This window comes from Jaminaea rosea (genome assembly GCF_003144245.1).
Source record: "Jaminaea rosea strain MCA 5214 unplaced genomic scaffold BDZ90scaffold_4, whole genome shotgun sequence".
NCBI lineage: Eukaryota > Fungi > Basidiomycota > Exobasidiomycetes > Microstromatales > Jaminaea > Jaminaea rosea.
In genome coordinates, this window is record NW_020289978.1 from 547443 (window position 1) to 562614 (window position 15172).

General features: G+C 58.7%; 5 protein-coding genes across 5 annotated transcripts; 2 read left to right on the plus strand and 3 right to left on the minus strand.

Moving 5' to 3' along the window:
• Window positions 1–181: 181 nt before the first annotated feature.
• On the plus strand, window positions 182–1278 carry BDZ90DRAFT_148851 (hypothetical protein). The gene has a single exon (XM_025503518.1). It carries the CDS (start codon window positions 303–305, stop codon window positions 1134–1136), a length of 834 nt encoding a protein of 277 aa, XP_025363078.1. The 5' UTR covers window positions 182–302; the 3' UTR covers window positions 1137–1278.
• A 1523-nt stretch (window positions 1279–2801) lies between these two features.
• Window positions 2802–4925, minus strand: BDZ90DRAFT_218718 (ARM repeat-containing protein; the record flags this gene model as incomplete). The annotated part of the gene is made up of 2 exons (XM_025504377.1): window positions 2802–3682; window positions 3938–4925. Coding segments are annotated over 2 exons (1869 nt in total), but the record flags the coding sequence as incomplete, so codon positions are not given.
• A 3276-nt stretch (window positions 4926–8201) lies between these two features.
• On the minus strand, window positions 8202–10098 carry BDZ90DRAFT_218824 (glycoside hydrolase family 16 protein; the record flags this gene model as incomplete). Its single annotated transcript, XM_025504380.1, has 3 exons — window positions 8202–8447; window positions 8517–9035; window positions 9115–10098. The coding sequence occupies 3 exons, from the start codon at window positions 10096–10098 to the stop codon at window positions 8202–8204; spliced, it is 1749 nt and encodes a 582-aa protein (XP_025363080.1).
• A 1339-nt stretch (window positions 10099–11437) lies between these two features.
• BDZ90DRAFT_270768 (MFS general substrate transporter) lies at window positions 11438–13911 on the plus strand (the record flags this gene model as incomplete). The annotated part of the gene is made up of 3 exons (XM_025508752.1): window positions 11438–12058; window positions 12128–13712; window positions 13740–13911. The coding sequence occupies exons 1-3, from the start codon at window positions 11926–11928 to the stop codon at window positions 13909–13911; spliced, it is 1890 nt and encodes a 629-aa protein (XP_025363081.1). The 5' UTR covers window positions 11438–11925.
• A 164-nt stretch (window positions 13912–14075) lies between these two features.
• On the minus strand, window positions 14076–15067 carry BDZ90DRAFT_148949 (hypothetical protein). The gene has a single exon (XM_025503519.1). The coding sequence runs from the start codon at window positions 14848–14850 to the stop codon at window positions 14239–14241; it is 612 nt and encodes a 203-aa protein (XP_025363082.1). The 5' UTR covers window positions 14851–15067; the 3' UTR covers window positions 14076–14238.
• Window positions 15068–15172: the final 105 nt, after the last annotated feature.

Here is a 15172-nt window from a genome sequence, read left to right on the forward strand (position 1 = left end):
GACGAGGGGAAGCAAAATAGAAGATTGGCGGCCAAGTCGGCGTCGCGCTCTTCTCTGGGATCCTGTGCCGCTTCCGGTCCGACAATGACCTGGTGGCCCGTCCGTCACCTCGTCAGATGGAGATTGGCGCGAGGCTGGCCCAGCGACGCACGCACGCACGACTGCATCAGGGCAGCGGGGCGTCGTCGATGTGCATCGAGTGAGAGAGGTTGAATTGAAATCACTCTGGCCTTTGTCCTCATTAAGCCAACCCGCCAACTCATTATTTCACCACCTCCTTCTCCAACACAACCCCCTTCACCATGTCCTCACCAAGCGGCTCTTCTTGGCACTCAACCGCAAGCAACGCTAGCGGCTCATCATCGAGTACCACGCCTGAGCCACAGCAACGCCCGCATCCTCCTCACCAGCACAGCCATCCCCACCTCCACCATCAGCGATCAAAGATCCTCGCTCAGACACACCCTAGCCAGCAGCAGCAACAACAGCAGCAGCAGCAAGCTCCACCACCTCATGGGTCCCCACGTCGCTCTTCTGTCCCCGCACAAGCCTTCCTACCTCCACGCTTCTTTGGGCAGCATCACCACTTCTACCCGCAGACACTCACCAACAGCACCACAGGAGCAGCCGAGGCTTTCCAGCCGGGCAGCAGTCCCACGAGGCACAATGCAGGTTGGCAAGCGGGTAATAGCCCAAATATGTCGACAGGGTTCGCAGGATACCACGGCAATGATAGCAACGATAGCAGTGCCGTAGCCTCTGGAGATGCGCAGGCAGGCAGCGCTCGGACTCAAGGCGGCAACAGCACCGGGTCCAGCGGACGTCGCACCAACTCCTTTGGCTCTGCTCTAGGCAATCGTCTCGGAGCATTGAGTGCCTTGCGTGGAAGCACACCTTCAGCTCCGCCTGCACCTCCCTCCGAGACGACCCCTTCAGCTCCCACCTCTCCCGCTATGACCGCCAAGAGTGCAGCCCCTCCTGCACAGGCCGCTCCACAACCGCAACAGTACGAACGCAGACATATTTGCGTGCCCGACGGTTGTGGCGGTTTCATCACCGTTGAGGATAGGAAGAGTGCTCCGAGTAGCAGAAGGGGAACTTTCTCTGATGGGAGTGCGGGGGCGAGAGTGGCTTGAGCCACAGCAGGTAGAACGAGACGGGGCAAGGAGCAAGCAACGCAACCATTCCAGTTGCTCGACGTAGCGCACTCTTTCGCTCGGCTTCGCTGCCCGTCTTCCCTCTCTCTGCGGTGTCTCAAGTTAAAGTGAGGACGGCATATACCCACGAAGCGGTAACGGTCACCGCAGAGCGTGCTGCTCTGCGCGATATTGCCTCGCCGTACCAACTCGAGCTTCAACCCTGTCGTCCTTTCAGCCTTCACTCTTTTTCCGAGCAAGTCAACAACCCTTCGCCGACTACTCTACTCCGCCCTCATCGCTCTCGTTCGTTCCCCATTCGGTGTCACTTGTATCATATCCCTTTTAGTCGCCTCCGCTTCTCTCCCATCCAGTCTCATTTCAGGTTGCGCGAGCCTCTGACATTCAACTTCGCTTCGGCCCATGCCCTCCGACAGAGTCATCGCACCCCCCGTCTCAATTACGAATCAGACTCGCCCTTGCTTCACCATCTGGAGATGATCATTCGAGAAAATTGATTTACTATCGAAAGCCGAACGTAGCGAGCGGAGGACAGAGACGGCGAGGTGGATTGAGTAGTGACCAAAGCCAGGGAAGGGCGAGCGGTGCTGATGATAGAATAGGACGAAATTGATAAAGAACAAGAGGGTCAGGCAAGCTTGGAGTTAGGTGCGCGAATGAGGGGAAACAGGGGGATTGATGCAGAATCGGGGTGATGGGATGGCGGACAGAAAAAAATCTAGGACGAGACCGTGGTGCGGGTACTTGGCGCGTTGAAATAGGGTGAGCAGGTGTCTGCTGCGGTTCTTCGTGCTTAAAGGAGCCATGGGAGGTGGATTGGTCTACAGCGCCTTCGAGTAGTGGTGAGTACATCGCAGCAGGAGGAGATTGAGGTTTGCAAGGATTATGTCGTCTCCGTACGGGGCATGGCGGGGCGTGATGGGCGTTTGCATGGCGATGGTGAGAGCGGCGTGTGTCTTAGTACTGCGCAGCTCCGTAAGGCTGAAAGAGAGGTGGCTGGTGGTGGTGATTCTGACGTGGCTGATGGTGAGCAGGAGCACCAAAGTCATGCTGCTGACGAGGAGGTGGCCCTTGAGCATGAAGGTAGTTGGGCGGAGGTGGATGGGGAAGGTGTGAGGGCAGACGATGAGGCGATGGATGCTGATGGGGAGGAGTGTGCGCCTGATACTGCTGGTGGTGGTGAGGCGGAGGTGGTAAGATGGCTCCGCGCCCAGCTCCTCGTGTATGGTTATGCGTCGGCTGCGGCGATGCCAGAAGGGCTTGAGGAGGTAGACGGTCGTAGCTGCGAGCGGAGCCTGAGCTACTGTACGGTGGCCTTGCAGAGCTCCCAGCGCCGAGACCACTTCTCTCAGCATCTCCGTATCCGTGGGCATTCAGGTGCGCGTCGGCATCGTAAGCGCGTCTGGGTCCCGACGATGCCGAGGGACCCTGGACGAACTGCAGACCCAGATCCTCAACGAGCTTACGGTACGCAGGCACACTCGTGTAGTTGTGCTGTAGCACGATACGTCGTGTCTGCTCGGCATACTTCTCCCTCCTGTCCGGCTCAAGAGCCGACGAGGACAAGACGCGCGTGACGAATTGGCTGCCATGCACCTTTTCGCTCAACACCTCTTCGAGGATCCCATCGTGTGCCGAGTTGAAGAGGGCGTCCAGAAGCGAATGCGCCGCTTCTGACTCAAGGCGCTGATTGACGATGCGGAGCACTGTAAGAGACGCGAGCTTGTGAGTGCAGAGGTGTGCCAGGTGCGGCGTGAAGCGTGGCGAGAGGAGACGGTAGCGCCCTGGCAAATTGGAAGCATCGAGGAGCCAATTGAGGAGTAGCGAGCCGTTGGGACTTGTGGCCAAGGGGACAGAGTTGAGCACTACAGCCATGGCGACACGCTTCTTCTGGAGATTTGTGGCCAGTGGGCTCTCAAGACAGGCCCGCATGCTGCGAGCACCAAAGCGACCTTGGGCAATCTCCCAGCAGCGGTCGACCATGGCGTCAAAGATGAAGTCGGAGCGACTGCGTAGCTCATCGCCTGCTTCGGGCTCGGCGCCGTAGGGCAGCAGGCATTGCACGACGTAGTTACCAAACTGGTCCAGGAGCAGAGGTGGGATGAAAGGACGAAGGTGATGTGCAATGAGCGACCGCTGCTCGGGAGACTGTGCCATGTCCAAGATTTTCTGTGCTGCCCACGTCCCATTCTTGTGTATGCCCACCGTGGCGAGGCTGGGGGCAACTAACTCAAGCATCCTAGTCTTGATGGGCTCAGAACAGCGCTCGAAGAACTTTTGCACCAACGTGTTGCCGATGTAGTCTGACGCCAGGTCGACGATGGAGTCGAGGAGGCTGAGGGCGAGGTTGTCGATGTCGACTTGATGACATTGACCTTGCTCAATGAACTTGCGCATGTCTCGCAGCTTGGCTGTGTCGAAGCGGCGAGAAGCATTGGATTCGCTGACGACTGGGATGCTCGTGTAGTAGGTCGCAGGCGAACGGAACTGGGAGACAACATTGAGGTGAGCATCGACGGTGGATTCTGGCTCGCCGTCTGAGAGGTGAACCATGAGCAGTTGCAAGTCCGTCACTGTGGCGCGAGGTTGCAGCTCGGAGGGAAGAGGGACGCCTCCCTTGTCGCTGCTGGGCACAATGCTGCTACTCGCGCTGAGGCCAGAGTGAGGCGCCGAGCGATGATGAGAGTGAGCCAGTGCTGCCGTGAGACCGTATGCAGAGGAAGCGGTAACTCCGCTTGTAGCTGGGTCTCCTCGATTTTGTTCGATGTCGTTGAGCTGACCATGAAGCATTTCGGTGACAAAGTGGCTGCGGTAGCTCTCCAAGTTGCCGGGCTTCATCTGCTGCTCGACCGGCACACCATTGCTGCCTTTGAGATTGTTGAGCTGATCCGTCGCGATCGAGTATCCCTCGCTGTTCGGCTCGCCTGGGTACGAGCCATCTTCAAGCTTGCTCGGCACTTTGGCGAAGCCAACGCGCACGGCGCCGACCTCTGGACCCAAGATGTCGTGGCCATTGAGCAGCTTGCGGGCACGGACGGCGTCGTCGATTCTCTCAAAGTTGACAAAGCCGCAATTTTTGTGTGTAAGGATCCTTGCACTCTCAACTGGCCCAAACGGCTGAAAGATGCTGAGGAGAGCTGCGGGGCTCGTCGAGCTGGGGATGCTGCCGACCCACAAGGCCCTCGTGGGCGGTGCGTCGTCTCGCTCACCCGTACCAAGTCCCTGCGGGCTCTGCGCACGAGCTTTGAGATTGGGAGACGACTCGTCAATCTTGCCATAGCCAATCTTGATCGGCGTCGATGACTCCGCACAGAGGCCCCTGACACGGCCACCCAATCGGTTCAAGATGTCATCGCGTGCTTGGATAGCATCGGCGACCTCGACGAAGTTGACAAAGCCGCACTCCTTGTCGGGCAGCAATCTCATGCTCTCAATTGCGCCGTACTGAGCAAACGCCTGCGTCAGCTTTTGGCCCGTCGTCGAGCTACTTAGGTTGCCGACCCACAGGCTCCGCGTAGGCTGTTGCTGCGGCGCCTGCCCGCGGTCTGCCGATGCAGCGGCTGATGCGTGAGCGATTGATGGAGAGAGACGGTGGGAGTGTGCAGGGCTGGGCGGGCCGGCGCGACTGCTGCTCACATGTCCGCTGGCAGAGTGGCTCGGAGGCAGATTTGGGGGAGTTGGTAGTCGGCCGTCGAAGAAGTCATGGGCCGCCAAGCTACCTTGACCTCCGCCATACGGCTTTGATGTGGACGCGCCTCTGGCTGCCATTCGGATGAGCTCTTGCTCCGTCCTTGCCCTGCCGCCGATGCCACCGAGCGCGGCTACTGTGCCTGCACGCAGTCTTGAGGCTGGGAGCCGGTCTGAGTTGGACGGGACGACTTTGACGCCAGCATGAGTAGTAGCAGCCGCGGTGAAGGCAGCCGGGTCGAGACCATGCTCGAGCGCGTAGGCATACAGGTCATCGCGAGACACGTACTCATTGTGCAGCGCTGGGTAGGCCGGGGGCGTCGCGGTACCCGATTGATAGAAGGGCAGTGTTGTGAATTGGTCGGGAGCATCCAAACGCCCCATTGAGATGGCACGAGCCCGCCCAGCAGCGACCGCAGCTGCAACGGCGGCTGCCGTCTCTCGAGATGCGGCACTTCCAGATCCGGGGAGCGGTCGATCGTCGCCCATTCGCGCCTGACTTGACGCTGAGGTGCTCTCTTTTTGGTAAAAGCTCCGCTGCTGAGACTGGGTCGACTGCTGTTGTTGATCCGTAAAGTCGAGGCCGGAGGGCGCGAACGTGCTGCTACGATTCCTGTTGCCCAGTAGAGCCGTGGGCGATGACCGCCAGTCAGCCGAAGGCACGGCGAGAGTATTAGCTCTGTCTCGACCCGTTGCAAGCAGGGAGTCCAGCGCATTGGCAGCTCCAGCATCGCCAGAGCCATCACCGTCTGTGGCCGAGGTATCGTCAAGGCCAAGATAGTCTAGCGTCCTCAATCCCTCCTGGCCCAAGCCCTCTAGCGACGTCGAGCCTCGCCCGATAGGCTGCCCTGGAGGGTTGGCAATGGTCGCCCCCCGCCCCCTGGAATACTGCTCCCCGGTCGAGGTCAGAGGCAAGAGCCTCTTGCCGCCCTTGAGCTCGGGCGAGGACCCAGCCCAGGGTGAAAAGATGTTGCTATGAGCAAAGGGGTCCGAGTGGACATTGGAGGCGAGCGAGTCTGATCGAAGGCGGGAAACTGTGGACGACTCGCTCGGGCTGCCCTCTGAAGCATTCGAGGCTGAAGCTAGGCTTGAGGGTCCGGCATGGAACGCTTGTCGAGCCAGGTCTGGCAGCCCGTGATTTTGCGACTGTGAGGCATTGCTGGCTGACCTGAGTCGAGAGCCGAGAGGCGTAGCATGTTCGTGAAGTGCATTAGGTCCCAGAGGGCTGCTCGCGCCTGACCTCCCCTTGGGATCTCTGAGATCGGAGCCAAGCTTGTCTGCGAAGCGTGATCCGGTAAGCGGGTGATGAGAGGAAGAGGACGGTCCAGGGAGATTGCGGTCCCATGATGAAGGAAGCGTCCCAGCACGAGCGCGTCCTCTGCTTTGCGAGGCCGAATCAGATGGATCGGATGGCGAGATTACTGCGTTCTTCTGAAACAGATCGCTGAGATGCTCTGAGCTGGGCGTCGCAGAGATGGCGTCGCGAAAGACGGGGGGTCTTCCGACGCCAGACTCTTTTTGGATTTGTCGAGCGCTGAGGAGCGAGCAAGGGACAGCGTCAGCTCTTTGTCCCTGATTGCTTCTGCGGACTGAGATCACCTCACCGTTTTGAGAAAAAGGGTCCAGCTGCGGCGGAGAGGCCCGAAGAGGTTAAGGAAGACGCAGGGCCATGCAACTCAGGTTTTGATGCTCGCTGAGTGCCCAAGAGAGCGTCTGCTGCGGGGAGAACAAGGATACGAGGGTCAGCATACGAAACGAGCGGCTGCGCATGCGCCTATGCGCACCGTTGTGTCGATGATCGTCTGAGTCGAAGCCCCACAGGGATGAGAATTCGTCGTTTGGCGTCCCCATCCTATCAATTATGCGGCCCAATTGTGATGGCGGCCGGGCTGCAGAGGAGGCTGACTGCTGCTCCGTTAGCCGGAGCTTGGGAACAGATCACAAGTCAGAGAGGCCGTGGTCGGGTGAGGAAAAGAAGGACGAGGTAGTCGTGGTGGAGAGAGAAGAGGAACCAAGAGAGGGAAGGACGAGATGATGATGCGAAGTACTGCTGTTCGATGCCGAATGTGACTGGACTCGTTGGTGTTGATTGACCAAAGATCAGAAGAGTGCGCGGCTAATCTCACACCACCATTGCCCTCGCAATCACCAAGCAGCTCGATGCCTTGGAGGTTCCTGAGCGGAGCGGGATATGGGCGCCGTGCGGGAGGCCGACGCAGACGGCGGTGTCGGCGTCAGATGCGGAGGACGACGTGGTGTGCGTACTCGGCGGCAAAGGTGATGAGTGAGTGCGGATCCTCGAATGATTGGGTGCGGTGGTGATCTTGATCAGATCCTCCGGGTCAGAGCCGCAACGTGGCGTGGTGAGACGAGGGACTGGTGACGACGATTGCGACGACGAAGATGATGTGGACGACAGCGAGACAAGGTTCTGCGCGTCCCAGAGGTGAGGTTGATGTGACGACAGGACAGGAGAAGTAGAGGAAAAGGGCTCATGCACCATCGCATCGCCTCCGACTAGCGCTAGACCCTCTCTTGGCCGCTTCGTCCACCCACCACCCCTTGTCTTGTCTTGTCCCTCTCGCCTCGCCTGCCTCGCCTCCCGCCGCGGCCGAGATCAGGTTGGCCCAAGCGCGCCCCCGACGCAAAAGGGCAACCACAGGTCGAAGGCCGGCATTTTTCCCTTCGTCGCCGCCCCAATCACATCTCACTCGGCGTGCATGAAGAGAGGGCAGAGCAGAGCACATCCGTCTCCTCCTCGCAACAGGGCCATTTCATGACCCTACACTAAACCCTGATGCGCAATTCAACCCGCTTTTCCCATCCACAAGGCTGTCTTGTCTTGCAATCTCTCATCGCACCGACAGACACGGGACCCATATCTCGACGTCCGTGCGACAGCGCGCCAGGACGAACGCAGCTCGAGAATTCGAGACAGCGAGACGAGTCAGAACGTTGACTCCCGCCTATAATGAACAACTCGAGCGCCTCTCAAGTCATTCGCAGTTGGAGCCTCAAGAGAAAGTGTCATGTCTGACGTCGTCTCGAGGAACCGTCGGGTCAATCTCGACATGTCCCCGCTGCGAGGTCACTACAGCCGATCGCTCTGCCCTGTCCTGTTCAAGCATCGCTCTCGTTATCTCGAGAGGTAGCACAAGGGTCCAGCGGCAGCAGACAGAACGAACTCAGACTGAGTCAAAGGGTTCATTATCGAGAAGGTGTGGTGTGAACAGCATACAAGGGTTCAAGTAGTACAACAAATGGGATGACGCGACGCCGTACCGGCGGGGCCTGCGAGCTGCCACAAAGGCTACATCTCGGGCCACGGGCCCATCCCCTCGATCATTTCGAAACAAATCAGCATCCAGTCAGCTTGTTCTTCGGCCACGAGTAAGTGTCCCTGGGGAATACGGTTAGGTTGCGGTTGAGGTAGAGCTCAGGGTGGCGAGCGATATAGTCTGCCGTCGGGTGATCCGGCGGATCGCAGCTAATGCGGTCAGGTTGGCCGTCTTGCTGATAGAGGCGAGCATAGTCGACTCGCAAGCGGGCAGGGAAGGTGATAGAGGGCCATCGGATCGTTTGGAAGCCGTTGGACATGCCGAGCTGCGGACGGGAAGGTAGCGATTAATTCAGTAAAGCGTTCGCAATCGCCCCCATCGCGCGCGCACTCACGTTCATGATGATCGCCATCGGCTCCACTGGGATCAATCGTTGGCCAATGTCCATCTGTACATCTGGACCGATGGCGGACGCTTGCACCGTCCACGTCGCCTTGCCATCGATGAACCACGTCACGGATCCTTGGCCAGTCCCCGTCCAGTCCGGGCTGTACTGTACGCCATAAGTGACCGCTCGCGGCGCGTCAGCCAACTCATATGAGTCCGCTGGAATGTTTGAAAGACACGAGACGGCCTCCTGGTATACGCCTCCCGTGTAGCTGTTAAGCTTGGAAGTCTCCTCGTCGTAGATGGTGATATATCCGGAGCCATTCTTCCACTGGTACGACTCATCGTATGGTGCGGTCTGGAGTGACTGACTCGCCTCGCCCACGCCCCCCGCAGTCTGTGCCTCGAGCACGTCCAGCTCTGGCGACGAGCGTCCAACATTGACATTAGGCCCGGGATGGTCCTCGCCTTCACAAGTGCAGGCACTCGTACGCATTCCTGGAAGATAGCTGAGATGCCGTTTGCCCTACGTACGTGTGGCGATCGTTGATGTTGGTCAGCTTAATGTCATTCCCTCACCACCACATGCCATAAGCTCGACTCACATTTGTAGGGTTAAGCACTAGAGGTGGCCCGGTGCCCTCAACATTCGTCTGATTCGGCAAGATGCCCGAGTCACAAGAATCGTAGCTGTAAGGCCACATTCCATCAGTCGACCCGGGATAGCCTGGCCTTCCCAAGTTCCCCATCGTCCAAAGACCAGGCCAATACCCAGCAGCGTTCGGTGAGCCGGGAAGGATTGCCGCAAATTCCAGGTAGCCGCCTTGAAAACATAACTTGTTCCACGACTGCACCATACCGCTGCGGAAGTTGAGATTATGCGTCGCGTCCTCGGTCATGGTTATCTGCAAATAGCCGTCCGTGGTGTTCACGGCCTCGGGAGAGTACCACTCCAGGTCTCCTGTTACTCCGTACCAAAGATCGACCGCCTCCCAGAAAGGATCGTCGCCTGGCCAGAAGGTGCGCCCCTCTTGGTTGAATTCGTCCGAGAAGACGAGGTGATACGACGACCCGTCTATGGGATTGGTCCAAGTCTTGGCTGCCGTCGGCGTATCGTCGTCGATCATCTTGAAGAGGCCTGTCAGCTCTGGCACTTGCCCGCTACCATTGCTGCCACCTAGATTGAAGCCTCCCATCTTCGACTCTTTGAGGCCCGTAAAGTGCGAGATGATGGGATAGCCGGCAAAGAGGGCCAATAAGGCGAGGAGCAGCAGGAACATTGTCGTCATGTTAGCAAAGCCTCTGCCGGAGCAGAAGACGAATGCGTTCCTGTCCTTCTTGCCGTCAGGGTTGTGCAGGTAGTCATCCGGCTCTGCGCCGTCCTTGCCGTAGTAAAGGACATCATCTGGCCCTACCGCGTACGACCGGCCACCGTGAGTCTGGTAGCTCTTGGAGTCGACTGCGCTGCTCTGGTGGCTGAGGTACGAGACGGTGCTGTTGCTGAAGCGTTTTGAGGCTGACGCCGCCAAGCTAGCTCCTGTAGTCGCGCTCACCGCAGCGATATTGCCTTGCGGTCGACCCTTTCTCATTCCCATCATGCCAGCGCTGCCCTTGTCAATGTGCGCATACGGTCCGAGATCCTGATTCCCTCCCTGCCCTTGCAGCCGCCCACTGCTACCGCTACTCCCACCTATCGAGGGTGACGCCGGTCCATCATTGAGTTGGTAGCCGCGAGCTCCTTGCTGCGTACCACTGCCGCCATAAGCACCAGCTCCGGCTTTCAAGTAGCCGCCATGGCCATTGCTGCTCGGCGGTCCGCCTGGTGGACCGTACGCTCTCGCTCCGCCGGGGCCCCTTGCTGCGTACGCCGCGCTTCCGTAGGGCGTCGCAGACGGGGGCATGGTATCGTGCGCACAGAATGAGCGCCGGCGAGCAGAAATACCACGAAGGCGAAGAGAATGATGAGAATGAAGATGTCAGGTCAAAATGGATGTCAGTGGCCACATCCGCTCACGAGAGCTGTTACCATTGGCTAAGGCCAGTGTCATGCAGCCGAACAGAGAAGCGGCCCGCGCCTCGTTCCCGCACCCGCACCCGCACCCGTACACGTCCCATGTCGCCGTCTACCTCCGTTGACCATGAGAAAAGGAGGCGGGCTTGTGGCTGAGCCTGAGTGAGTGCGGCGGCTGAGGAGCTAGGGGAGACGCACTCCAACTCAATCGCCCCACGTCGCGGCGCTCGAACTCCGTTCGTGCGTGTGCCGTGTGCGCTTCTCTCCCCGTGTCCTGATTCCTATTCCTCCCCGTCCTTGATTCGAAGTCTCCTAACACTTCGCTTGTTCAAGCCGCTACAACGGCACTGCAGCAGTGTTACTTCGTGGACTCTCGACGAGAGCACCTAGACACGCGAATCCGCGACTACGAGCCGCTACTACCGCACGAGCACGAAGCAGGCTTGTCATAGCCTAGTCAAAGCAACTCGCGGGAATACGTCGAGTGGTCCGCGGTATTCGTGGCGGGAGTCGCAGGCAACGCTGTGGCGTGTCGCGAGAGCGTGGACGCATCTTGTGCTTTTCGCAGCCTGTCTTTGGTTGATTGCTCGTCGAATGCAGCATCTCTCCCTAACTGCTCCTCCCTCTCCCTCCTTTTGTGGGCAGTGTGAGACCAGCAGCACGCGGCAGTAGCCTGCCTTTCGCCCCGCAAACTTGACTTCGGGGTCCCTCCTCTCACGATAGACCGTACCTGCTTCTGTTTGAGGAGGCGCCCTGAAGACTTAATTTTTGTCGTTTCATCTCTTGACTTGCTCTTGCTCGTAGGGCAACTACCACGAGAGGTCGCTCGCAATCTCATGGCTCGTGGTGAGGCCACAATTAAAGCCGAGCTTCCGCCCGAAGGAACTCCCGCCTCTCGCTCGTCCGTCTGTCGTACACAAGCATCCGGCGGTCGAATATCACTACAGATCGACGACCGTCGGCGCCTGCCGATCTGACTGAGCAACCACGCATCGGCTCATCGGCACTGCACGCGCGCACGCGGAGGGGGGCTTGAGAAGCGGCGGCGGGGTGAGCTGACAACTCCTCGAGTCACTGCATAGCGAGCGAGAATCTCTGTAAGATGATGATCAAAGGTTGTCGCCATTTGACTTCGCTCCTTTATCCTCACACATAAGCCCATCATCCATCCGCTGGTCGTCCATTCATCCTCCTCCCCAACCACCCACCCCCACGCCAGTCGGCAAGAGATCGATTCGATCGATCCATCGAGGGCGACCCTTCGTCTGCCGTCATCGTCCTCCCACTTCCCGGCGCAAAGCTACTCTTCAGCCGCAGGACACGCTCTAAAGGCAGAACGGCGGTGCAAGCTACATAAGGCGTCTACTTTCGACCGGCAGAACCCCTGCTTCACCCTCACATCAAAATGTTGGCCAACTCTCGCGATTCAGCATCTGCGCCACCCTCACCGGTGGATGACACGCGCGACTCGCCCATCTCAGCTGCGTCCACTGTAGCGGATGGGGATCGCTCAACTACCCCAGCGCACAAAGCCGAGCGTAGGGGGAGTGGCAATACTCTAGCACACAAGGGTACCACCGCATCTTCGCACGATGGCGACGACCAAGTCGAGCCCGCGGGCAAAAAGAAGGAGCATTGGCTGGAGAAGGACGTTCATGTCATTCCCAAGAACAATCTCCTGGTCGTCTTCTCAGCCTTGATGCTCTGCGTCTTCCTCGCCGCTCTCGACCAGACGATTGTATCCACCGCTCTGCCTACAATTGCCTCCGATTTGCGCATGGGTGCTGCGGGTTACTCGTGGGTGGGGACGGCCTACCTCTTGACTTCAACGGGGATGATCCCGCTCTATGGTCGACTGAGCGACTTGGTCGGGAGGAAGCCTCTGTTCTTCTTTGCGATCATCGTCTTCCTCTTTGGAAGTGGAATGGTCGCCGCAGCCCAAAATACCATCTGGATCTGCGCGTGCAGAGGAGTGCAAGGGATCGGTGGTGGTGGGATCATCGGGCTTGTGCAAGTTGTCACATCAGACATCGTACCATTGCACAAGCGTGGCGCCTTTCAAGGACTCTTTGGTGCCGTCTGGGGTGTGGCCTCCGTACTGGGCCCCCTTATTGGTGGCGCATTGGCTGACTTGCCCAACACCGGGGGCGCATCGTCGCTGGGATGGCGTTGGGCGTTTCTCCTCAACGTGCCCCTCGGGGCTGTTGCGCTCGTCATTTTGTACTTCAAGCTCAACCTCAACCCAGTGGAAAAGCGCAGTGTCAAGCAAGTAGTCAAGGAATTCGACTGGATCGGCTGGGTACTTCTCCTGGCCGCCATCGTCATCTTTCTGTTTGGCTTCTCTCAAGCCGAGACTGTAGGCTTCAATGCCGCGCAGACAATCGCGCTCATTGTAGTCGGCGCCGTCCTCTTCCCCGTTGCAGTCACTTGGTCCTTCTTCTGCCAACGGCTGTTCCCTAGCGTCCGGCCCATCCTCCCACCACGCGTCTTCCGTACGCGAACAACCACCTTCATCCTTATGACAGTCCTCCTGCACGGCTTTGCATTCTTTGCCGTAACGTACGAGCTGCCGATCTACTTCCAGGCAGTCAAGGGCGCAAACCCGACCCTCTCTGGCGTCTACATGCTCCCCTATGCCTTGATCGGCAGCATCGTCTCGGCGGTATCTGGCATCACAGTCGTAAAGCTCAAGAAATGGCGACCCGTTTTCTGGTACGGATGGACAATGAGCGTTCTTGGATACAGTCTTATGACGCTCATCGATGGCGAGTCGAGCTGGGCCGAAATAGAGTGCACGACGGCGGTTGCTGCACTAGGGTACGGCGCCCTTTTCCAGGTACCTCTCCTGGGGATGCTCTCCGCCATGCCCACCAGCGAGCAAGCAGCCACCACCTCCACGCTGGCGCTCGTACGATCCATGTCCGGCTCAATGGGCATCTCCGTTGCCGGTGCCGTCTTCAATGCTCGAGCAAAGGAGCTCACAGCCAACATACCAGGGTATGACACCCCCTCCAATCCTTCGGCAGACCTGCGCGGCCTCGTAGACATTCAGCCGCCCTCGCTCAGCCGTGAAGTCATCCACGAGTACGGCAAGGCTCTCAATCTCGTCTGGATTGTGCTTGCGCCCATCGTGGCCGCGGGCTTCTTATTCTCCCTGCCTGTCAAATCGTACAGTTTGAACAGGCAGAACCAGTCAGCCAAAAAGGAGGGCGGAGCGAGCGCGGAGGAGAAGCAGAGGGAGGATAATGTAGAGGAGATGCAAGTCACCGAGGCCGCCGCTGGTGGCGCAGCGGCGCCGACGAAGGAGCAAGATCATGTGCCGACGCGAGAGGTGGAAGAGGGGCCCAAGACGCCGGCTGCTACTCGTAATGGGGAGGGTCCGAACGCTTAGACAGCCACTGCCAGGCAGTAAGCAGCATGGGTGTTTCAGCTGTCATAGGCATATAGACGTAGAGGGGCATGCATGGCATGTTACCTGCTAATCATCATGATAATTTTGTGACCCATTGTCAGTCGGAGTGATTGTATGCTTGTCTACAACAGCTTGTGGTTCCAAACAAGCTGGAAAAAGAGTGTACAGTGCCGAGTCGAGACGAGGCGCGGTTGGGTCCGCGGCCGCTCATCTTCGACCCTGCCGTATGTTGTGGGACTTGGCTGCGATTGCTACGTGTGTATGATGAGACTGATAACGAGCATGCGCAATACATCGCTCTATCAGTCAAAGGGACCCAGAAAGTCCTCCTTCATGGTGCCAATGGCGAACTGAGTGCAAGGCAGGAGCGGTCAGTCGACGACGGTCGCATACATTCACCCGCCGCGCACCCTGCCGCGCTGGAAGACTCACGATTTCCGTCGCATCCAGCCTGACACCGATGATTCTCAGCCTTACCTTCGTCCCCTTGACCACACTTGCTCCCTGGCCTGCAGCCCCTTCGCCCATGGGCGAGAACTCGGCCGGGTTCGCATCAGGCGTAAACCTGTAGCTCATAGGCAGCAAATGGGCGCTGGTAAAGATCTGTAGCGGGCCCATCTGAGCGAAGAAGCCCAGCTTGTTGACATTGCTGACCACTGCGTCGACTACCTGGCCCTTGAATGGCCTCAGAACCAGAGCTTGGTATACGGAGTTGAACTGGGCGAGGCCTTCGCCGGGGAGAACAATCCCCTCGCCGATGGAATCGATGCGGAGGACTTTGACGATGTAGCCGTGCTGACCTGAGCAAGTGCCTTCGACGTCGTCCTTGAGCTTCTGCTCAATGAACTGCTGAAGCGAGGGACCAAAGTAGGAGGGGTGCAAGGGAATAGGGTGCTCGAGACGCTTGAGGAAGAACATCGTCGTATGCGGCGTAGACGAGGGACGGCGTCTCTACTTTGCTACCAATCCGTCCTTGCGAGCTGCCAGCAATGCCGCGCCGGAGAGGCGGGTGGTCAGAGAGCTGAAGCGCAGATGCGAGGGGTAATCCGCGCTGCTGTCTGCCAATTGACTATGAGTCGAGGATGAGATGGGGAAGGGTGATTGCGATTGCGCGATGGGATGCGAAGGTCGTCGGTGCCCGTTGCCGCCCTCGACTTGAGTCTGTCCGTCGACGGATGGGTGGGCTGAGAGGCGGCGTCACGTGGTGCTTCCCGTCGAGGCCAACGCGAGACGCGGGTGT